This window comes from Pristis pectinata, chromosome 3, assembly GCF_009764475.1.
Source record: "Pristis pectinata isolate sPriPec2 chromosome 3, sPriPec2.1.pri, whole genome shotgun sequence".
NCBI lineage: Eukaryota > Metazoa > Chordata > Chondrichthyes > Rhinopristiformes > Pristidae > Pristis > Pristis pectinata.
The window spans coordinates 6698753-6723864 of NC_067407.1; the positions used below are offsets into that span (position 1 = coordinate 6698753).

A 25112-nucleotide genomic window follows, 5' to 3' on the forward strand; every position below is an offset into this window, starting at 1 on the left:
AGAGGGTAGGCAAAGTCTGCCAAAGAATTAAAACATGGATATAGGCCATTTGATTTAGCCAATCCATATTGATACAATCTACATGCAAGGAAATAGATTGTACCATGTACCCATCCAATTCAACCTTGAAAGGTGACAGTTTCTCCCTCAATGACTAACCCTGGGAGTGAATTCCATAGCCCCTTTTTGACTTCTGTTCTAATTGTTTGACATTTAATCTACTATCTCTAGCTCTTGCTTTCAACTTCTCAACCACATTTACCTGTCCCATTCCTTAATAATCTTTGATTTTACCATAATGTGCATTGTTCTAACAAAATATAATCCAATTTATCAAGGCCATCTTTTTAGTTGTTTCTCTTTACTCTGGCTGCCTGTTAAAGAAACATTGTACCCTCTCTAATGCTTCCATATCATTTTAAAGTTCATTCTTAATGGGATGGTTTACATAAGATCATTATCAATACAGTGTATTCCAGAAGTTCAATCTCTCTTTTATAGCCTTAACAACCAGAGATGTTGCCTTTATTTGGAAGTACCATAAAATTTGACACCACTTTCCCTGGATTTGTATTCAAAGCATTATTCTGTATGTAAACAGAAATGCAGCTGTAGGACATGCAAGAAGGAATTTCTGTAATTATCCTTCCCATCACAGTGTAGTTCATAAAGAGCATCAGTATTGTATGGGTGGGGAGGGCAGAAGAGCAGAGAAGCACACCAAGTTCCATTAAACAGAAACAAACTTGCACTTCTTACTTAGATGTTTTATGATAAAAGTCTAAAGTAACATGCAAGAACAATAACTTTGTTTTCTTTTTAATTAGATCTGCTTTCTTACTGCAGCTTTTAGAGCTTGATGTAGGTCTTCAATGATGTCTGTAACATCCTCCAAACCAATGGATAATCTGATTAGGGTATCGCTGATCCCCAATGCTTTGCGCTCCTCAATTGGTACAGAAGCATGTGTCATAATTGCCCTAAGAGAGAATAACGTTCATTTGTTTTGTGCTGTTTTGTTAAGGATAAGTTCTGTGAGAGTATAATATTAAAGTCCAATCCATAAACAGAATACTTGTCAATGCTATCCAGATCAGAATGATTGATTTAGAGTAGAACTGCACTGGCCCTACTACCTGACATGCATCGGACTTGGGTCAGGTAGCAAGGCTCCACACACGACTGACATTTGTTACAGTTCAACCTATCTAGCTAGGTCTTTCATTACTTTATGCACCTCCAGTTAAATCTTGAGTTTCCTAAATAAAACAACAGACCAGTCACTCCTCCTGTCTTGGCAAAGGCCCAAGATCTCCTCTGCACCTTTTCTAGTGCCATCTCATCCTTCACACTGTACTGTAGCTGTAATTAACTTGGTGTTTGTACAGTTATAGCTTGTTCTTGTAATCCATGCCTTGGTTAATAAATATCCAGAAGCATCCTTCATAGAGAACATTTCGGTCTGAAACTCTTTCTCCTCCAATACCTTGCACTGAGTAACTCTGAAGTAGCAGTTTTGAGTCCACTTTTGATACCTTGAATCTCAGCCAGATGAAGCTTCCCTTAATCCAATTTAGAACATTTACTCCTTGACTAACTTTGTTCTTTTCTATATATAGGTCAATTCTAACCTACGATTGCTATCTCAAATGCTCTCCCAGAGTGATCTTTTCCACAGGTCCAAACTCACTCCCTAAAACTAGTCCAATTTCACTCCCTTCTGTTTGGACTTGTTACAATAATGATTTTAAAAGTTTGAGTTTCTTTTTTTCTAAAAAAAATCTTCTCCTTTATCCTTCACTCAACTACTGTCCCAGGTTTTGTTAGGTTAGCTGAACTTCTTTACTATTACTGCTTTACTATTTTTGTAGTAACCAACATTTGCTGTGCTATCTCCCTCTGACTGGGAGCCTAAAATACACTCCCATCAATGCAAAAGCTCTTTTTTTTTGTTCCACAGTTCAACCTACATGGCTTCATTCATTGATCTTTCTTTCTTTTCTTTTTCAATCTTTTTATTAGTTTTCAAATTAATACAGATTGATATATAGCATAAATATTTATACATGTAATACAAAGAGATCAGGATAACAATCATAGCATATATAATCATAAAGAACAATAAAATATAAAAAAAATATGTAGATCCAACGATCTCTTAGCAAATGAATATAAAAGAAAGGAAAAAGATTTATATAAATTTAAGAAAAAAACCCAAATCAATAAAAAAAATTAAACAATATAAACTAAACAAAAAAAAAACTTTAAAAAAAAACAAAAAAAAAGAGAAAAAAAAACTGGGCTAAAATTTCTCAGTAGAAACAGAGCAATATTATGTCATCAAGTCTGTTCCTCCAAGTTGGAAAGTTATTGAAAGGGGATCTACATCATGTGAAAATATTGAATAAATGGACTCCAAATATCTTCAAATTTAAGCGAAGGATCAACAGTACCACTCCTAATTTTTTCCAAGTTTAAACATGATATAGTTTGAGAGAACCATTGAAAAGTAGTAGGGGGTATTGGATCCTTCCATTTAAGCAAAATGGATCGTTTGGCCATTAATGTAACAAAAGCAATCATACGGTTAGTGGACGGAGATAAATGGCCAGATTCTATCCTTGAAGTCATTGATATTTCAAGCAAATGATTCCTCTTCACCATCGGCAAGGTTTGCTTAATCAATATTGCCACACATCCTTTCCTTTTTTTGCTTTCTCATCCCCTATACGAGACCCTGACGTAATGAACTGCCATTCTTGCCGCCTTCAAACCTTACTTCGGTACTGACCACAACGTTTACTCGCATGACCTCGGTGCATTATTTCTTTAGAGTACTAGCATTAAAGGATAAATTGAACACTTCCATTTTGCTTATGAATGGTTCTCTCTCCAGAAGCTGCCCAACTCTGCTGAATATTTCCAGTGTTTTCTGTTTTATTTTAGATTTACAAAATTTTCTCTTCCTGGCCATTGTTTACTGTTTATTAGACTGTGACTTACCACATTTAATTTTGTCTCGTCTTGAAGCTGCTGCTAGGTTCCCAACTCCACTCCTAACTACTTTAAACCATCCCTAACAACACTAGCAAAGCTGCCTATCAAAATCAGGAATCTAAAGTAGGCAGACAGATTACTGGGTCAAGTTTTAAAAAAAAACTTGGTTCTGAATCAAATCATGCTACAACTGACTGACAAACTATTGATGATTTAAAACAAATGGGGAACTTTCCCCAATTTGCTTTTGCATATTGAAACCACAATATTTAAGTATTATATTGAATGTTTTTAAAAACATTAATGGAAACAGATAGGATTAAGTGATTCTCTCCTCTCCATATTGATGAAACAAGCTAAGTGAGGCTTGTTAGCTTTCAATCAGCTTAAGAATTGTAAGAAACAAAATAAATATCTTATGGATGCTCAGCTAGGCTTTCATATCCTCCCAAACTGGCAGCAAGGGAAAACATCTAAAAAGTATAGGTGAAAGAATGAAAACAGGATTATTTCTGGTCAGACACATGATGCATATCATATACCAACTGCCCTTCTGGGGACCAAAAGATATTTATTTACAAAAAGAGTTTAAGGATAAACAATGAAATATGCTAGATTGTTCTCTTTTCAATAGTACTTCTTTAAAAAAACTAAGTCTTTTCATAAATTAAGAAACTAATTCCATTAATTTCTCAAATTGACAATGTCAAAAACATGTCATTGAGAGATATTTGAGTAATTGAGTAGTAGATTTCCAAGGCAGGACTGAGAGAGACTTGGTGTGAAACATGGTGATAAGTGTTCCAATGCACCTCCTCTTTTTATACTTCTAATTAGTAAAGACTGCAGGTATGAAAGGTAGTTTCACAAAAGTCCTGGTGTATTGGTACAAAGTATCTTTCAGATGGTACAATATGGGCATGATGTAGTGGTAAGGAAGGGAATGTTCGAGGTGGAGGATGGCCTGCCAATTAAGTTGGCTGTTTTGTTGTGGGTGGTATTGAGTTTCTTGAATATTTTCGCATCCAGGCAAGCAGCATATTCTAATACACTTCAGGTGCCTTATAAATAGGCTTATCGTTATGATTATGCTTGAATTGAACAGTTTGAGATTAAAGTGCAAAAATCACACTATTACTTGCCTGTTTAACATCAGTCTGTTTCAGTGGAGTTGAATTATTTTTTTTTCATTTTAAATGAAGTGCTTTAGTAAAGAGAAAATCCTGAAATGTAATTTTAACTTGTTCATTGCTTTCCTTCAGTGAACAGGAAATGTTACCAGTCAGATAACAGCAGTTTAAAGTTGCATTTAATTTATGGTTAAGGGTACAATTTAATACTTTGAGACTAGAAAGGAATATTTTAAAAAAATCTTGTTGCCCAACATAAACAACCTAGGCAAACTTAATTTTTTTATATAAAGTGCACTATACTTCAACAGTACTTACTTTTAGGTTTTCAAGGAATATCTTGGCATTTTCCAGATTTCCTTTAATTAAGAAAGCAATCATGCCTGAAGTTCCAGTGCACTGCTGTTTTGTCACCTTATATTGTGGATGGGAAGGGAGACCTAAAAGAAACACATTTACTGAAAAAGAGAGGCATTTTTAAAGTGTAATGCCTGCAGGAAGGTAAGATTATATTTCTTTATTGATCATATGTACACACAGTGAGATGCATCTTTTGTGTAGAATGTTCTAGGGGCAGCCCACAAATGTCGCCATGCTTCTGGCGCCAACATAGCATGCCCACAGCGCTCCTAACCTGCATGTCTTTGGAGTGTGGGAGGAAACCGGAGCACCCAGAGGAATCCCACACAAGCACAGGGAGAACATACAACCTCCTTGCAGACAGTGGCCATAATGAACTTGGGTCGCTGGCACTGAAATAGCATTACGCTAACCACTACGCTACTGTGTCGTAGCGTACTCGTCTATTCACCCAAGTACTTGGAATCAGCAAATTCTGTGCAGGTTTTGAGTACCATGTTCTGCAGTTTGAGTCAGGAGTCATTGACTCTATATATACCAGCACAGGATGACCAATGTCTTTTTTTTCTTCCATCCTTTGTGGTATTGGACTATCTATTAATACCCCAATTCACTTTTATTACATGTTACACAGCATGATAATAAATTTTCCTGTAACTCAGATTTGTTGAAAGTGAGCACAAGAACCAGGCCACACTAAATAGAAAGGGTTCAGGGGAATTGTGACCCTGTTGTGTAAGAGGGAGCACAGGAATCAGGGCCCCAGTAAGTCAGAAGATTGTGTGACAATTATTTACCTGATGAGCCACATGGCAAACCATAATTTTCCACAGTATTTATAAATTTGATTGGTCTTTCCTATATAAATACTTCTATTATCAATAATGTGTATAAACAAATAACTGAAGGAAATATGTAAAAGTCATGTTCCAGCAGGGCTAATTGTCTCTGCTAAAAGATTAATACAAACTACAGCAGTGGGAAAAAGTGACCACAACTTAAGAATTCTTGATTTGTGTTGGAAATTTTGACCTAAAAGTAGTTTCCTACATTTAAGCAAAAGAAAATCTGAAAGCAATGAAGGGGTATTGGCTATGCTACATTAGGGAGCTTCATTCAAAGGCCAAATGCTGGACAGGTATGGAATGAACGAAGGAAGTGAAATAGTTCATTCCTTTCTGTAGCAAAAGCCAAAAAGGAATAGCCACCTCACCATGGATGGAAACAGAACACTATTAGATCCAAAGAGGAGGCATATAAAGTTGCCAGAAGCAGCAGCAGCAGACCCAAGTTTAGAATTCAGTAAGAAAGGACCTAGAGAGTAAACTTGAGGAACACAAAGCTCGCTGTCAAAGTTTATAAAAAAAAATTAAAATAAATGTAGGTAGGTCCTTTACACTTAAAACACAAGAATTTATAATGAGGAACACAATGCATAGGAGAACCAAAGTTCTTTTTTAAATTGCTGTTTTCACAGAAGAGTGCACAAATAACTTTCCAGAAATGCTTAGGAACCAAGATTCTTATGAAAGGGACAAGTTAAGGAAATAAATACTAGTTTAAAACAAAAAACTGATGTAGAAATTAATGCTGCTGAAAGCTGAAATCCCCAGCATCTGAATCTGCATCCTGGAGTACTAAAAGGTACTATGAAAATATTGGATGCATTGAATGCCATCTTCCAATATTCCACAAGAGATGAAGCAGTTCCTGCAGATTGGTAGGAATAATTTTTTTTTAAACTAATTTTACAACCGAGTAATTAATAGAGAATTATTGATTAAAAATCCAACAATGAAATGGTATAAATTGTGATTCTGCTACCTCTATCAAGTTACCTTCCTCGTTCTAGAGTAAACAAAGCCTTCAAATAACCCACCTGGGAAAAAGACCTTCTTCACCCGAGGATCTGCCTCCAAAAACTGGGCTACAGCCAGTGCATTCTTAAAGTGTTGCTTCATTCGAAGGAATAACGTCTTTAAGCCACGATTACACAAAAAACAATCAAATGGAGAAGGAACAGCACGAGTAGCTGCAATACCATTAACAAACCTATATAAAGACTTGATACCCTTTTTTTAAAATATAAAACACTGGAAAAGTTAACCTTACTCCATTTTAATATTTACTATTCAAAATAATTAAATTCAGAAATGTATATTAGATGGACTAATACATCTAACTTCCTCTCTGACCCATGGAAGTCAGAATTGCACATAGTAGTTCAAGGGAGAGGAAACCTAGATTCTACATAAATAAGATTAAATCTTTTTTTCTTCTTTTATTCAATTGCTCTACAAATGAACTCCAGTATCTCTGCTTATATTTTTTATGGCTTTATCAAGTGCAGAGAGCATTTAAATGCAAGTGAATTTCAACTCGTCTGGAAAGCTCAGCTATAATGTACAAACATTGAGTTCTCTCTCCTAAATAGCTACCGAAAGTATTGCATCTTCTAGATAACCCTGGTCTCCACTCAGTCAAATACAATCCCTTTCTCTTCTCCAACACCCCATCTCTGCAACTTGCAACACTCATTTTTTTCACTTTTCCAGACTTGATGAAGGGTTTCAACCCAAAAGGTTATTTTTTTTTCCCCTGGCTCCACAAATGCTGCCTGATTGGCAAAGTATTCCCAACATTTCAGAATTTTAGTATATTTTTCCATTGCTCCTGACTACTGGCCCCATTACAGATCATTTCTTAACAACAGCTTATTACTTTTATCTCTAGATTATTCAATACCTGTTCCTTTTTTTTTAAATAAATTCTGCTTAAGTTCTCCCCTTCTTTCATCTGAATTTGATTTTTGATGGTATTTATTTTTATATACCTTGGTATTTTCATTTTCAGCCTTTTGCTTTACTTTCCCTTTTGTCTTTAAAGCACATCTGAGCTTATCATTAAACCAATTAGTACGTCCTCTCAAAATGTTTAAATACATTTTTCTTTTATATTCCATTTATTTTCATAATAGCATCTTTCGTTAATATGCAAAAATCCTTACTCAGATATCCTGGTTTTATATTGAAAAGATGGATTATATTTTACACAATCATAATTTTCCCCTTTTAAATACTCTTCACCCTGTTCCACTAATTCTCATTGGTCTTACTTTGGAGAATCCTTCAGAGGAGTGATAAAATATTGGCAGTATCATGCAAAACCAAGGGATGAATCATTGTAAAAACTTGCAAAATTTACTTAATAATTAACAGATTGTGCTTTAACATTGTGTAATTCATGGTAGATGAATCTACAAAAGAGCAGTGTAATCAGTTACTGACTAGTGCCATAGAATAAGTGACCCTGCTATTACAAAACATTTTGGATTGGTTTTTAATGACATAACTATATAGAATTTAAATATTGTAAATCATTACCGTTTTGCAAGAACTTCAATTTTTGATAAAGGTCTTCACGGTTCATGGAAGCCAAGCCCATGACTACATCAGAATGACCTGGAAAATTAAGGGATATATTAAAAATGAGACAAGGGTCACACACTGGTCCCATGGCTTTCAAGTAAAAAGCTGGACTGGACATTTTTAATTTAAAAGTTAGAGTTAGATAAAGCTGATGTAGGCACTGAGTCAGGAGATTGCAGGGTCAACTGGGCTTTGCATTCAAAGTCTCCCTAACAAATATCTGGTGCAAGGTGGTAAAGCCGAGACCCAACATGGAGTCCAAGTGAGGCAAAAGCCCAACAGGCTCACTCAATTATATTTAAAAAGTCTATATCCAAGAATTTTCCACCACTATCCCAAACAGAACAACACATCTGAAACTAAGTTGTGGCAATGGAACCAGCTGTGGAAAATCCAGCCACTTTTGAGATGAGGCAGCTGAGAATTAAATGCTAAGAGTTAAGCCAACAGCTGTTGGGCAAGAAGTACAGATATTCATGTGACTTGCAAGTGAGCAGTGCATACAAAGTACTTTCCTTACACATTAGCACCAGTGTAACCAGGAAACCAAATCCTTGAGAATCCAAGACAATCCAGACAAGTTGGCAACCATACTTGGGGGGGAAAGGTCTAGTTTAATAGTTATGGTAGGTGAAATTAAAGGTTTTAAGAGGCTGAGTTATTGGATTTCAATACGTACATAATTAGCAAGTGCAAGAGATATGGATAAAAACAGAAAATGGTGGAAAAACTCAGCAGGTCAAAAAGGATCTATGGAATGAGAAACAGTTACTGTTTCAGGTCTGGGGCCCTTCATCAAAACTGAGCAATAAAGGCATCACATTAATGCGGAATAGGGGTATATAAACTGGAATATATTGATTTTAGGATACAAGTGGATAAAATTAAAATTGTGCAAGAAATTGGGAATAGGAGTTCACAAACAAAAAAAAAACAGAAAATTATTTGAATGGGGGAAATCAATGGAATATTTTCAATTTACCTGGAGATGCAAAGTGAGGTGATATCATGGACTGTGAGTAGGGTGCAGAGAGGCTTCAAGGGTTAAAGACACGCTGAGTGAATGGAAAGGATATGACATGGAGTATAATGTGGAAAGTAGCAAGGTAATCCACTTTGGTTAAAAAAAAAGCAGCAAAACATTTGGAAATGATGCAAGATTTAAAGATGCTTCTGTTTAAAGGGATTGGAGTGCCCTTGCACACAGATTACTGCAAGTCAATATGCAGCTGCAGCGAGCATTTAGGAAGAGAAATGGTATGCTAGCCTTTGAGAGAGGATTTGAGTACACCTTATTCCAATTGCATGGAGCACTGGTGAAATCTTGTCAAATATTCTACTAGTCTGCTTAATCTCTCCGTTATGATCAACTTGCTCTCCCAGGAATCCAATCTGGTAATCCTTCGCTGCACCTCCTCTTTTACAAGTATATCCTTCCTTGGCTTCCAGACCTGTGTACTATATTTGACGTGATTTCACCAATGCTGTAGAGGCTCAGTTGCTGAGCATATTCAAGACAGGAGATTGATAATTTTTTGATATTGAGGGAATCAAGAAATTATGATGTTAGTGCAAGAAAGTGACACAGATGATACCGAATGGCTGTGAAGTGACAAGGGGCTGACCAGCCTATTCCCACTTTTTGCAATGCTCTTATGGAAATTGCAGCTTTTTCCCCCAAAACAAAATACACATTTAATAAAGGAATAAAATGAACAAAGATTTATCAAATGGGATGGAGGGGAAAAGACCGGACCAGTAAGAGTTAGTGAGAGAATCTGAAAATGAATCACTGAAGATTTGAAAGGCCTGGTTGGAAAAAAAACCAGGAGAGCTGGTGATAACACTGCTATAGGAGAGAGAACACAAAGAGGTCAGTATCCATCATGATTACTGATGACCGATTGTCTACCTGTGCTGCTTTGTGACCAAGTTTAAAACAATGGTGCTGGACATAAAGCAAAGTGAAAAAGCAAATTTAGAAATTTGTTGTTCAAAGTAGTGCTTTAAAAATTGCTCTTCAAAGCAGAAATTTGTAGCAGCACAGGATGTTTTAAGATATATAGGTTTTGAATAATACTTATTACTCACGCAGCTATAGTAATTTGACAACTGAAATCTAGAAAGAGGAATAAATTGAGATTTTAGTACTTCTAATGTCTGTAACCATTTACACAATCAACAAATCATCACTATGTTATAACAGAATTTCATCTATCTTCAGGCATAAGGTCCTAACATTAAAGTGCAAACATAATGCTTTAAATTCCAGATTCTCTCACCATTCATGTACTTTGTTGCAGAATACATACAGATGTCAGCGCCAAGGGCCAAAGGACGCTAAAGGAATGGGAGAAAGATCATCAAAATAAACATCTTTTCAACTAGATCATGAAATCAGATAAAATACCAAAGCAGTATTCCAAAATATTCCTAGTTATTAGGTGGAATAGAAATTAAATAGCTGTTACTCCAGTCTAATGAAAACAGCCCACAAAATACTAGAAGCTGTGGCACAGGATCTCATTTTCTTTCTTTTCCCAATTCCCACCCCTCCCAGCCCAAAACATTTCATTTGACACCCTGAAGAGCATGACTCTTTTCTGGATCACAGACATCCTCAGTGCAAATAGCTACTTTACACGCAAGCAAATTTAAGTGTGGCAGGCCAGCAGAACCACAAGCCAGCTCAATTCAATCTCCAGATGAACATTTAAATATCCAGTTAAATATCAACAAACACAAAACATATCTAATGTCTGCACCTCAATCCATAGAAAGATGCTACATCAACTACATAGTACGGTAAAACTCCAATAATCTGCTATCCGATTATTCAGAAGTCTTGATGGTTCGGTATCTGGTTCACCAAGAGTGGTTTGCCGTCCTCCCTTTAAGCTCACCAGGACCCAGTTCCCTGCACTCCCTTTAAACTCACTGGATTCACGGGATAATTTATTCTACTTGGAAAGAAAAATGAGTTAAAAGTGTGACTCCACCAAAGCCCCGAGTCAGATACAGGGTCTCGACCCAAAATGTCAACAATTCCGCGCGCCCCCCCCCCCCCCTCCACACCACCCCCCCCCCCCCACCCCACACAGGTGCTGCTTGACCTGCTGAGTTCCTCCAGCAGATTGTACTGCATGGAGCAAGGATCACAGTTCCCCTAGACTCAACCAACTAAGTCAACCAGGTACAGTCTTGCCCTTCTACTGATACCTGCACACCTCCCTAAAGATAATTATTTGTATTAGATTAACCCTTGGGAAGCTATGATGCAAGTTAAGTAGGTTATACTGACCATTTATCTAGTTCAACAAAAAGTAACCAAAGTGAACTGCCCTATTTGTACAGCCTGAAAGCTACAGGATGTCTGACCTGGATTTAAATCTCCTCATTTGCAACCAATGTTTTCTTCAAAGATTCTAAATGTATTAGCTCTCTTCCAAATTGCGCCACAACAATCAATTGATTATGTACATGTTGTGTACTTCGATAAATTTGTTATTAATTGGCTACTGTAGATTCCCTTTAACGGTAACTGGGTGGTAGGATACTTGGGAGAAGGTGTTAATGGGCATGAGCGAGAGAATAGATAACAAGGAAATGGAATTGCTTGAAGAGGTATGGAATCAATGGGCCAAATGGCCTCCTTTGTGGTAATGAAAAAAAGTTTTTAAAAAATTAGTGTATGAAGAGCACTTGGGTCACAAAGAAGAATTAGCCCTTTTTGCTTTGGCTTAAAAAGGGTATCCAAGCTAGTCCATGTTTTGGATATACTTGCAATAGAGGGAAGTACAGCAAACCTTCATCAGATTGATTCCTTGTGGGGGTGGTGGGGAGGGGTAGAGGGTGGATATTGTGCTGCAAATAAAGATTAAGTAAACTAGACATGTACTACCTAAGTTTAGAGGAATGAGAGGTGATCATATTAAAACACATTTAGAACCAAGAGGTAGAGTCTCAAAATAAGTTGTCACCATTCAAGACCAAGACAACACGAGATGAGAAATTTCTTCACCCAAGGACGAGTAGATATTTGGAATTCACTCAAGTGGACTGCGAGGCTCAATCACGGAAAATATTTGAGAGATTGATGGAATTTTGGATTTTAAAGGGAATCAATGGATTTGGGGTTGGTACAGGAGGGTGGGAATGAGGTATAAGATTAGAGAATTTTATTAAATGGTAGGCTCGGGGTGATCAGCCAAATTGCCTACTCCTGCTTCTCTTTGTTATTTTCTTATGGACTAAGTAAAATCATTAAATAGCAAAAGTAGAAGATTTGACTCCTCTTAATTTTTAATCAAGATCGCAAAATAGGTTTTAACTGATAGATTTAGCTGTTACGAGAAATGTAATATTCCATTTGGAATGATACAAAGAAAAACACATCAGCAAGTGAACCATGTTGATCCTTCAGTGAAAGGACTGCTTTTCAGCACAGTGGAGGAACACACATGGGGGAAGGAGAACAAGAGAACTTCTTGAGAAGTAAAAAGGGTGGACCTCCCATTGACTACATCTAGAGCCAATGAAATGGTTTTGGTGTCATTAACAGAATATTCCAAAGATTAATCAAATATTTCAAACTTAGTCAATATTCTGCGTGTATGGTCATCTTGCCAACATCTTGCATGCCAAGAGGTCAACATTTCTTGTTCTATTAAAATATTTTAAATAGCATTGGTTCGTGACCTGTAAGTAGGATACAGAGGCAAAAAAAAATGGTGGCGGTTTGGGTGGGCTTAGAAATAGCAAATGAATTCAACATTGACATGTGCAAAGCAATTAAACTGTGGAAGAGAAACAAAGATTCAGCCATTGTTATCACAAGATGTTTCAGAGGAAAAATGGATTTGGTGTCTTAATAGGTGGATCAACAAAACCTCCTCTAGAGTGAAAGAAAAAGGATTCTGAAGTAACCACACTACAAGATGTGATATTGATATTATCCAGGACATTGGATCTATACAACACAACAAAATCCTTATCTCAAGGTAACCTGGATGTTAATTCACTGGACAAAATTACAGTTAAATAAACAAATTGCAGAGTTTGCAATATGCAAACGTTTATAGATGAACGTTTTCTGGAATGTATGGATGTACTGGTGCAACGATTTCTGCAAAAAAGGTTTAAGCTTTACTGTTTATATAGTGGGAAATGTTCAGTTGCATATTTCTTGCAAATCCTTCAATTAGATCCTGGACACATTACTTCAGTAGCATGGCTCAAATAAAATTGCCCAACTAGAATCCAATATGTGATAAACCATATACAGAGTCATCTAAAACAAGTTATACTTAAATGAGGAAAAATGTACCCACACTATAAATGTGAAAGAATGTTGAAATTTAGATTATTTGTATGCTGCATATTTATTGGTCATACCAGTACCTGGAAATAAGCTGACATGAAGGTGTTGTCGACCACCAGAATGATGTCTCCATGCTCGTGTATAACTTCTGCACAAGCTTTGATGTCAGTAACATTCATCATAGGGTTAGTAGGAGTCTCAATCCAGACAAGCTGTGAAAAGAACCATAACAGATTAGAAGCAGTGGTTTCCCCAAAGGGGCTCTTCCACTTGCTTTTTGGAGGAAGCGGAAAGGGGAGAAAGAATAAAGACAATTGTTTTCTCAAAGACAACCCTAGTGAACAGCAATGGATTAGTGGAGATTTTTTTTTTCAAATTAAGACTATTTTCCACTAATACAAGAGTATGTAGTAAAGTTTATTCTAAAGATTTTACCTTTATCTCTTTTCCCATTTCCAACCTACATCCTTTTAAATCTGGTCCCAGGCTTGGTGCATCCATCCCACAGCCTTTTATGTTCAATTCAGGGCGATATGCAAATTGGAAGTGCAAGGACAATGAAAAGAAAACTTCTAAGGGGGAGGCAGGAAGCCCTGTGATACATTCACAATAAGAGCTCTTTGAATTTCCAAAGAAACTTGTCCATCTTGTACTTTGGGCCTGCAATATTTACTACTGCTCCGCTGGGGTAAAATTTTTTTTGTCTGATGAGCACTTTTGCAGCCTTGTGCATATTTACTGGTCCCTAAATATTGCAAAATAATCATTTCAAGAGAGTTCAGAGAAGGCCTAGGTAATGGAAATATGGTTAATTCTGATAATCAGACCAGGCAAACAGCCCAATCTAATTATTTATTCTGAAAAAATCTTATTTTTATAGTGTTTATTAAAATAGATTTCTTTAATATTCTGTTTGCATTTAATATTATTCCAAAATCTTTATTGTTAACGCAAACACCACATTTTTTGAAACTAGAAAAGTCTGAACTTATTGTTCTATATCTGGTCATACAATATCCACAAGCAAAGTCATAACAATGAAAACCCTGTTTGTGTGCCAAATACTGAAAACTTGCATATCCCATTTTCATTTCTTCTATTTTCCAGAAACAGACCAATCCATTCATACCCGTTCCCCCCAGGGAATGTCAAAACTCATGTCTCCCTCATTATATTCTTTCTGAATGAACAAATTTAATTTTCAGTGAAACTGTTTTGTATTTCTGGAAAACAAAATATGCCACTCCACATTTGTTGACAAACTGATTTTATTCCACAGTCCCTTACTGTATACATTACATGGTTTAAGTAGTCCCAGCAATGCATTCTTCCATTTTACTCCTTCAAAATGACACCTCATACACCAATTTAACTTAATTCCATATCTTGATAACAACATCTTGGAAAATGGCTAAAGATCTTTCCTGGGTATGAACTAATCTTATTTTAAAGACATTGCACCATTCCACATTTTGAGTGTTGTAGTTAGAACAAAGAAAATGGCACAAGGTAAGTGAACTGATTTCTGTTGCAATAATTGACCATTATGGCTGTAGCAAATAATCAAGACGGAAAGAAACAGATAAACAGCTGTTTTATCTTTCACAGATTCCATGTACCTTGGTGTTTGGTTTAATTGCTTCCTTCAGGCACTTCAATGATGTGCAGTCAACAAAACAAGTTTCCAAACCCATTTCAGATGCAACTCTGCTGAAGTACCTGTTAGTACCTGAAATACAAGTTGAGATAGATCTTAAAAAAATATATTGAGTAATACTATGTTTTGTTGTTAGAGCAAGATCTTATCATCCCTTCTTCCACTAAAGGCAACACAGATACATTGTGGTTTCTCGAACACCATGAGGACAACAACAAAAGGCCATATTTTACCTGTCCCTAGATATCATTATGTTTTATGCCATGCATCATTTTCATGTTCCAAATGTCTACTAATGTGAAGGGATTTAGGAATAGGGAGGAGAGGACAGCAAGTATGAGTTCAGGGAGTGTGAGAGGTAGTGCCCAAAGTACCCATGCAGATGTGCCTATGCGTATGTGTGCATGAACAGGTGGCACAACGAGAGTCAATAAGTATATCTGTTTTATCATAATGGTAGGTCTCATATTGAAGGTTTTTTTGGCTAAAGTGGCCCCTGTTTGAGAAATAGTGAAGATCACTTCTCAATGAATGGCCAGCTCAACTGAAGAAACATATCTAATCAGCCAACCCTTTCCAAATACGCACTTGGACAATATCCCTACAAAACAGTCCAGAAGGTTTAAAACCAGGCAGAGGTGTATAGGAAATTGTGGGTGCATGTGTAATAAAGGTTTCATGGAGTAGTCCTACACCATGTGTGGAGCACCTGGGGTCTCTGTTTTTCTCTGGGTCCCACAAAACAACAAAGTAACCGGTGTTCAGTTTGCCTCAACTTGGCAGGAAAGCATACTTGCTCTATCCATTTAAAAAAGGCAGAAGGGTTCTAATGTTGTCATCCAATCTGATCTGTATATTTATTCATAAAAGCACCATCATCATCCTCTGACAAATGTCCTTGACAGATGCTCTTGGCATCTCAGTTGGAAAGCCAGCAAGCAAGTTCACTGTTGTATTTTTGTTGCTTGCCTGTCCATTTCTGACATGCAAACAAGTTTAATCTTATGGTCTTACACAAATCCAAAACAAAAGAGAAATACAAAGTATACCTCCATATACATCATTCATGCAAATAACACCATCACCAGACTTCAAAAGGTGAGCAATAGTCATTGCAGTTGCCAGACCAGATGCAAATGCCAAGCCTGCAGACAGAGAGAACGAGAGTCCAAACATTAATTTACCAAATAAAATAGAATGATAATATAGAAACAGAAAATGCTGCAAATACTCAGCAGGTCAGGGCATATCTGTGGGAAGAGAAGCAGAGTTAATGTTTCAGATCGAAGACATGCAGTTTTTTTTATTTTTATGGAATGCATAAAATGATGGGCAGTTTTCTTTGAGTGTTGTATCCATTTACCTTTAAATAAAGTATTACTGCAATGCTCTAAGCCAAAAAACTATACAAATTAGGAATGTGTTGGATTTAATCTCTGCAGTCTATGGGGAGTTATTCAGAGCTATGTCAACACTCAGCTACAGCAAGCCTGAGACATCTTTTTTTTGAATTGGCTCTTCCCACTTGGAGATTTTGTCGGGAAAGAGGGAACCATAAGTTTGATTGATTAACTCTTTCCACTGACAGCTCTTCTGTTCCATATGCTAGAGAATGGAGTTTAAAACTGCCAGTCCAACAATAGGATTTCCTTTTAATTTAGAAATGGAAAAAGAACAAAGTCACAACAAATCGCAATATATTAGTACATTTCTGAGATTAACTTTATCAATGGATACTAGTCTAATTTTGAAATTTAATTAGAAACACATGATTAAGAATAGGTAATTAATTACTTTCTCTTGGAGAAGTTTGTGTCCTTGTCTCTGAAAGCTTAAAGATAACTTGCATTGGATGGTGGCTGTGACAATGATGTAGGAATTCCGCAGTAGGTGTGCGAGAGAGGTTGTCTATGAGGGAAACAACAAACTGTGGAAATGCACAGTGAGCTGAGGAAAGAGCCTCCGACATCCATTGTTACTTAAAAGCAAGCATACTGTGAAATGGTTAATGTGGTTCAGGAGAAAAAGCAATGAGAAAATTACTAGGGCACTGATGCATAACCCATAGAGAGGCAAATTCTGAAACAAACATGTTGGAACAATAATTAAATAGACAACTGGAGGCTCTTCAGCTTACCTTCCAACTAAAGAGTGGAGGACCAAAACATTGTAAGATTGGCTGTTATCATGGCCTGTTTATTTCTGCTAAATATATGTACATTAACCCCCATAACAAGTTGCCATTCAGCATGCTTTATGTCACGTATACGTGTGGCCATTTTAGAAATGATGCAACCAAAATAGAGAACAATGTCAGCCCTCCCTCAGTATGCAATCCTGACAGTAAAAAAAGACTTGAATAGCAGCAGGCAAACCCTCCTTTAATGCACTAATATCCTCCCCTCCAGGCAATGCCACAAAAACAATAAAAGAAATACCAAGTATTATGACCGACCATATTTTGCTCCATCAAGTGCTGCGACGGCTTCCTCCAAACAATTCTGCGTCGGATTTCCACAGCGGCTATATTCAAAGTCCTGCAGAAAAATCCAGAATCAGACACTTTAGCTGTACAATAGATTCACAAAATAAAGCCTTTGCAAATGAAGCAACATAATCCTCTGGCATATGCACTTTAAAAAGGACTTTAATATGCACTTTACGGTCCACAGTTTTAGTTTAAATGCAGTGAACATTACTATTGTTAGCCATTATCCTTTGAGGCTTCTTTTAAAATAAATAAATGCTTCTCCAGCAACTGATTCTGGTCCTCCCTCATAAATATTTGCAGGATCTTAAAAAAAAAATTTTATATTTGCGTATCACTTAGGTACAACCTATTTCAATGTTTTCTTTTGGATCAAAGGATTGGAGTTTCAAATCGCCATCCAAAGAGATGTTTTGTTCATGATTTTTTTGTTGGCTTGGGCATTAATTCTCAGGAAAAACAGAATTGTAAAATAATTCTTAAATATTAACCAACATTTGGAACAGTTTCATTCTCTTTTATGAAGTAAACACGTTAACCTTCAGTTCTAACATTGCATTTAATCCAATTATTGCACCCCTGTAACCTTCACAAACTCAAATTAGTTTGGAGTCTTGAAACATGTAAAATTAGTTTATTTTGAATTGACTTATGTAGTGTGTCTAACCTTGATGATCTATTATTGTTAGATTTGAAGTGGGCCTGAAATGTAATTGCGCTAAAATTTAATTTGAGCTTGATGTTTGTGCAGTAATTAACCTGGAGGTGAGGTTCACCAGGAAGGGAAACTACAACTAGGAAAGGAGGATAATAACATATTTTTCTTCATGACATATAGCTGAAGGAAAAATTTGATTGTGCTTGTAAAGTCTGAAGAGTTTTGATTGAATAAATGAGGATAGAAAAAATCCTTCTTGCTGATTCCAATGTGAACATTTGATGTTCAGTAGAGTTTGCTTTGGAAGGCTATTGGAACACTGTATATAATGTCACACACAGCACAGGATGTGAGGGCGATAGTCATTGAAGCAGCTCACCTTTCTCTTCTTGGGCACTGGAATGATTGCTGCCCTTTTGAAGCAGGTGGGAACCTCAGACTGCAGCAGTGAGAGGTTGAAAATGTCCTTGAATACTCCAGCCAGTTGGTCGGCACAGGTTTTCAGTACTCGACCAGATACACAGTCAAGGCCTGTCACTCAAACCCACAGGGCTGTAAAGGAAGCAAGTCGCCCTACACTCTTAGAAGGAGGAATTAATCACACTGTCCCCATAGTGCAGTGTCATTCTCCGAGTCAAATTATTTATCCAGTCTCTTTTTCAAATCATAGTAATCTTAACCACCAAAGCTCTTCACGTGCAAGTCCATAGTTCCCTGAAAGTGTCAACACAAGTAGGTAGGGTAGTAAAGAAGGCATACAGCATGCTGGTCTTCATTGGTCGGGGGTTGAGTATAAAATTCAGGAAGTCCTTGATCTTGCTGACATTGAGTGCGAGGTTGTTGTTGCGACACCACTCAACCAGCTGACCTATCTCACTCCTTCGAGAGGTTACTTATGGCTAGAACTCTTGCCTGAGCAAGGATCTGGACCTGCTGCAATTTGCCTACCTCCACAATAGGTTTACAGCAGATGCAATCTCACTGGCTCTCCACTCTGCTATGGAGCACCTGGACAACTACAAGACGTATGTCAGGTCACCGTTTATCGACTTGCAGCTTGGTGTTCAACACCATCTGCAAATATTTGAGTGTACACTCAAATATTCGCTCTGTGATAGAAAACACCATTTGGCACACTAACTTTGCTCCCCGAATCACAAATGAGAAACCAAGTAAAAGACATTTTCCGGTTCTACAGACCAGACACAAATGTTTTGGTCTATTCATGGGAGGAAAGAATTGGTGGTGGAGTGGGGAAGGTGAGATGAAAACCTGAAAGGAAAGAAAAGAACCTGATAGATATCCAACTCATCTGGACAAAGTAGACATCACAAAACTGGGTGGGATTGTGAGTCAAGGACATGAAACTGGGTGGGATTGTCAGGTGAGGACGATGCCAAGAGGCTTCAAGTCAACTTGGACAAATTGAGTGAGTGAGCAAATATATGACAAATGCAGTGTACTGCGGATAAATGAGAAGTTATTCAGTTTAGTAAGAAAACCAGAATGGCAGAGTGTTACTTCAGTAGTGATAGATCTGGGAATGTTGATGTATGAAGAAACCTGATGTCTTCATACAGCAATCCCTGAAAACAAACATGCAAGTGCATTTAAGGAGGCAAATGGTATGATCATCTTCACTGGAAGAGATCTTGTGTACAAGAACAAGGATGCCTTGCTACAGTTATTCAGTACCTTGGTGAGTCCACACCAGGAGCATTGTGTGCAGTTTTGGTCTCCTTCCTTAGGAAAAGATAGACTAGTCAGAGGCAATGCAGTAAAGGTTCACCAGACTGATTCCTGGAAAGGCAGGATTGTTTAATAAGATGCTGTTGAGAGCAATGGTAGCAAGGCTGGGAGGCTGGAAAGCTCATTGATTGAAATATGCAAAATTCTGACAAACCTAGATAGATTGGATGTGGGTAGGATGTTTCCACTGGCTGTGGGGGAGGGGTATCCAGGACAAGGGATGTACAGTCTTAAAATACAGGGAAAGGCATTTATGGCTGAGATGAGGAGAAATTTCTTAACTGAGAAGGTTGCAAACCTGTAGAATTCTCTGCCACAGAAGCAGTGGAGGTCAAGTCACCAAAAATGTTAAGAAGGAGGCAGGTAGATTTCTGGACACAAATGGCATCAAGGGGTATGTACGGAAAGAGATCAGAAGTATGGTATGGAGGCACACAATCCACCATAATTATTTTGAATGCTAGAGCAAACTTGAAGAGACAAATGGCCTGCTCCTATCTTCTATGTTTCTATGTAAATAAGGAAACTTTTGTAAACAGATCACACGCAAGAAATAAGGAAAAGTCAAATTGGGCCATTGGCAACTAATCTGCAGTTGGTCTGAGACAGTGATATGCCTGATAGATGTATAATGCGATTCAGACAACTTTTTGAATTAGATCTTTGTTATACATGTTTTACCATACTGCTATAATGTATAACCTGTGTAGGACACAGCAGTACAATTAGTTGAATAAACCAGCTGCATGTATTCCAGCAGTTCTTCATGCCTCTTAAAGGTTCAAACAGAACACGTTGCTATAAAAGTAGGAAGCCTTGGTGCAAACACAGCAAATGGGGATCAGTGATAGTAGTGAGAATGCACCTGCGCATAACAATGGCATAAGGAAGTATAGGAAGCCAGTCTTCTAACCAGAATGGATTTCAAAATATAGACCATAGACCACATTAGTGAATATTTTAGCACCCAAGATAAATATTATCTGAGTGAAAAAGTGGAAAGTGAAACTTTTTTCAATTCCAAACCATCAGAAATTGTGGAAAGCCAGATTTGAAATGAGGAATTGAAAGTCAGACAAGGCTGTCACTGAGTATATTGTTTCATTGAAGGACATGCCTCAGCACTGCAATGTTGGCAGCTTTTTATATCGAATGCTGCATGATATATTTATGTTTTAATTAATGAGCAAATTCAAATGTAGTTATTAAACGCATGGAATTTTATAAAGGAGCTGAGCTCGCATGCAAAAATCACCTTCAGCAGGGACGCTGCATAAAACAATGCCAAAAACAACTTTTTCCAATGCAAGGCATAAAAACAAATGGAGTTTATAGTCACTGAGTCATAGCATAGGCTTGAGTTACAGAGCAGAATCCAAAGCACAAAGTGACACAGATCCAAATTGCAAATTGTTTTTACTGTCAAAAACAAAAGGCACATATTTTCAACATGTAAGTTTAAAGGCAAAGTAGTGGATCAGAGCAATTCTAAAAGTGTGATTTCTTCATAGAAGGGAAGTTTTCACAGCAAGAAACCATCTACTGCTGCCAATGTGAATAATGCAGAATTAGGCTTATAAAAACACTTGCAGAAAGAAGAATGATCTCAAAACAAAAGTACAGCAAGCCAGTCAATGCATCAACATGGCAGCAGATTGCTCAATAATGGGTAAAGATACATATGTACATAGTAAATTCAACCAGGTGTCATTAATTTTTTTAAAAAATAGAATAAAATGAAACATTCACACAAAAATATTGAAGGATTTGGACTCGGGTTCAATTCCAGCCACTGTCTGTAAGGAGTTCTCCCTGCGTCTGCGTGGGTTGCCTCCGGGTGCTCTGGTTTCCTCCCACATTCCAAAGACGTATGGGTTAGGACGTTGTGGACATGCTATGTTGGCGCCAGAAGCATGGTGACACTTGCGGGCTGCCCCCAGAACACACTACCCAAAAGATGCATTTCACTGTGTGTTTCAATGTACATGTGACTAATAAAGAAATCTTATCTTATTTCATCATGGTCAAAGAAACTTATAATTGATTATTCTAAACCGATCAAAGTGATGGACAAATTTGGTCCAGAAGTTTGAAGATTGAATGAAAATGGGTGTGTAGACACATACACAAAAGTGTTCAAAACATAGCCACATAGCATTTTATAGGTTTACAATACCAGTACTGTTTAAAGCCAGGTGCAATACCCATAGTGAATGCAGGTGGAGTTCAATAAAATTAGAATGAATTAGAGCTCTAATGAAGACAAGTGACAGGACAACAAACTGCAGTAGAGGCAAGGAAGAACAGTGTTTAATTATGTGGTGATCACAACACCAAACCAAGCAGATGACCATAAGCAGTGGCCACTTAAAGAATTTATAAACAGAGATGGGAGCAGCCAAAGGTTTCACTAAACTAGATCTTTCACGGGTACATTCTTAACTGAAGGTAGATAAGGAAACAGCAAAATTTGTCAATCAATTCACAAAGTCATCTTTCAAGCTAAACTGGACGAGATGCAACAGAAGTTGGCAACACTGAACTGCAAAGGATAGTGATAGATTACGGCAGGACACAAGAAGGTTGGTGGAATGGGTGCATGATAAATCAAGTCTATTGTGAAGAAATGTGAAGTGTTGAACTTTGGTAGGAAGAATGCCAGAAGGCGATATAAAATTTATTGTTCAAAAGAGATGCAGAAGCAAAGGTACCTGGGAGTATGTGTGCTCTAATCATTGAAAGCAGCAGGGCAGGTTAAGAAATTGGTTAATAAGCACACACAGTTCTGGGCTTTATCAATAGAGATGGGATATAGAATCAGAGTCGTACAGCACGGAAAAAGGCCCTTTAGCCCATACCGACCGAGAGGTATATTCAAGCTAATCCCATTTCCCAGCACCTGGTCTGTATCCCTCTAAACTCTTGTCATCCATAGACCTGCCCACATGCTTCTTAAGTGTATCTAATATACCTGCCATCTCTGCTTATAAATTCTTTAAAACCATTTCCTCTGGCAGCTGCCTCCATATATCTACCAACCCCTGTAAAAAAAAGTTGCCCTCAGGCTCTTATTAAACCTTTCACCTGTAACCTTAAAACTATGTCCTCTAATTTTCAATTCCTCAAAACGACTGCTCAACCTAGCTTGCCCCTCATGATTTTAGCACCCTTCAGCCTCCTACACTCCGAGGAGTAAAGGCCCAGCCTGTCTAAACGCTCTCTATAACTCAGTCCTTCGAGTTCTGGCAATATCCTTGTCAATCTTTCTTGCACCCTTTCCAGTTTAATCCCATCCTTCCTATAACAAGGCGACCAAAACACTCCAATATAAAAGCAGGGGAGTCGTGATGAATCTCTATAAAACACTGGTTTGTCCTTGACTAGAATATTGTGTTCAATTTTGTTTACTACATTATAGAAAAGATGCAAGGGCAGCAGAGGGGATTCAGGAAAGAGTTATGGAAATGATTCCTGGGATGAATGGTTACAGGTACAAGAATAAGAGAGCAAAGGCTGTGACAGTATTCTTTAAAAACATCTGAAGGGAGATTTGATAAGAATTTCTGAAATGAAGAGGGGTCTGAACAGATTGGATATTGGGAGGCTATTCCCTTTAGTGGAGGGAAGGGGTCAAGGACTAGAGATTGTAGGTACAAAGTAAAGGGGAAGATGATTAACAGTGACAGGAGGACACATCACGTGGATGGAATTTGGAACACACCATTTGAAGATATTATGGAGGCAGGTTCCACTTTGGCCTTCAAGAGGGAATTGAATAGATATATCGTGAAGAAAAACTTGCATGGCTACGAAGAAAAGGGCCAGGTATGCAACTAGTGAGTACGCTCTAGTGGACAGCAGGCATGGACACAGCTGGCTGAATGGCCTTTTTTGCTGTTAACATTCTATAATAAACTAGAGTCTATGCAATCAAGGTATACCAAGTGCTACAAGTACCAAAATATAATCTTAATATAAAACTCAGAAGTATGCATTTGAAGAGAAAGTAGTTGTTATGTTGGTGTGAAAAGTACATTTAATGGATGGCAACCAAAGGTGAGACAGCAAAACCCCAAAAACACTGCAGAACTTATGTCAAACTTAGACATGGTATAGTATTAAGCTTGAATTTATGCTCAAATGCTCCCAAGAGTGGAGTTCCAATTTCTCACTTTCACCCAAACCAATCTTACATTTTTTCTCCTTACTGTACTGATTGATCTCATTCATTATTACCTTTGTGTCTATCCTTCCGAAATGTCAATCACAGCCAACAACATAAATCAATTTACCAATGTTGCTAAATTACAAATCGAAATGCATGAAGCGTCAAAGTCTCCATTTTAAGACATAATGTTTTATACGTATTTCCACCACAAAATTGGTAGCATTTTAAAAGTTTAAAGAGCATCCTAATTTTTACTTCTGACTATTCTTTATTACAGTCAAAGGCCACATACACATCAGAGCCTTTTCTCTCTCTCTTTGCCCGCATTAGCAGCAGAACCAGAGTTCGAACTTGCCACTGGGCACTCACCGCATGTTTCCCCGGGCCAATCTGCTTAAACGTGGTTGACATGGAAATTGGAGGCACGACTGCCATTGAACTCCACTGTCCGGGATCCTGCCCCACATGAAGAGCCTGCGTGGAAAAATGTTCGAAAGGAGGCTGAAAGCCGCTCAAGATATCGCTTTCCTTATACCCAGCCGACATTACGGTTCGTCCTTCCCGGTCAATAACCTACTGAAACAAGTCACCTTCCAGCAGAAAACAAAAAACAACTCAGGACAATGATGCAGCAATGACAGCGGCGCGACCTACACCGCGTCCCTGGAGCAGCCGTTCTTAACCTGTAAAATGCTGCAAACTACTGCAGCTACCTTCTGTGTGATGCCATCACGTTACCATTGGCTAAGAAGCTTAACACAACAATAAACTCACAAGCTGAACAAAATAAAGTTTAATAAAATTAATAATGGACTGGATATTGTGGTCAGTAGCTGGTGAACCGTTACACTTACCCAGCCAGTTTCCGTGGGTTTTTGTACACTTTTTTGTGATTCTAAACTACTTTAATGCAGGAACCTACGGGGGTGGGGGCTGGATGTAGGAATTATTTCACACGGAAAATCATCGTTGGCCTAGAAGTTCCTACACGCAACCTAATAAAACAAGCTGTGCAATTAAAAGTCAGCTTAACCAGGAGAACAGCAATATTGCATTCATTTCTGGGCCCCAGAGTTACCGACAGGAAATTCAATCCCTGACATTCTGGGGGAACATTTGTTAGCACGAGCACTGCTATTCTGCTGTAGAGTTCACAC

The 25112-nt window shown here is 37.7% G+C and overlaps 1 protein-coding gene across 1 annotated transcript; it reads right to left on the reverse strand.

The window, feature by feature from the left end:
• Nucleotides 1-823: 823 nt before the first annotated feature.
• Nucleotides 824-24504, reverse strand: LOC127568911 (cystathionine gamma-lyase-like). Its single transcript, XM_052013166.1, has 11 exons — nucleotides 24325-24504; nucleotides 17348-17429; nucleotides 15942-16037; nucleotides 14855-14964; nucleotides 13316-13447; nucleotides 10198-10255; nucleotides 7871-7948; nucleotides 6367-6519; nucleotides 4446-4567; nucleotides 3418-3470; nucleotides 824-980 (listed from the first exon to the last, which is right to left on the reverse strand). Exons 1-11 carry the CDS (start codon nucleotides 24499-24501, stop codon nucleotides 824-826), a joined length of 1218 nt encoding a protein of 405 aa, XP_051869126.1. The 5' UTR covers nucleotides 24502-24504.
• Between the last annotated feature and the right edge of the window lie 608 nt (nucleotides 24505-25112).

Coding starts and splice junctions, on each gene's coding strand:
- LOC127568911 (XM_052013166.1), bottom strand. CDS start 24,501: ATGTCGGCTGGGTATAAGGAAAGCGATATCTTGAGCGGCTTTCAGCCT. Junction 13,448..14,854: donor CAATTAAACCAAACACCAAG/GTACATGGAATC, acceptor TTCTTTTCACAG/CTTGTCTGGATTGAGACTCC. Junction 6,520..7,870: donor ATTGAAGTTCTTGCAAAACG/GTAATGATTTAC, acceptor ATGGTATTGCAG/CTACTCGTGCTGTTCCTTCT.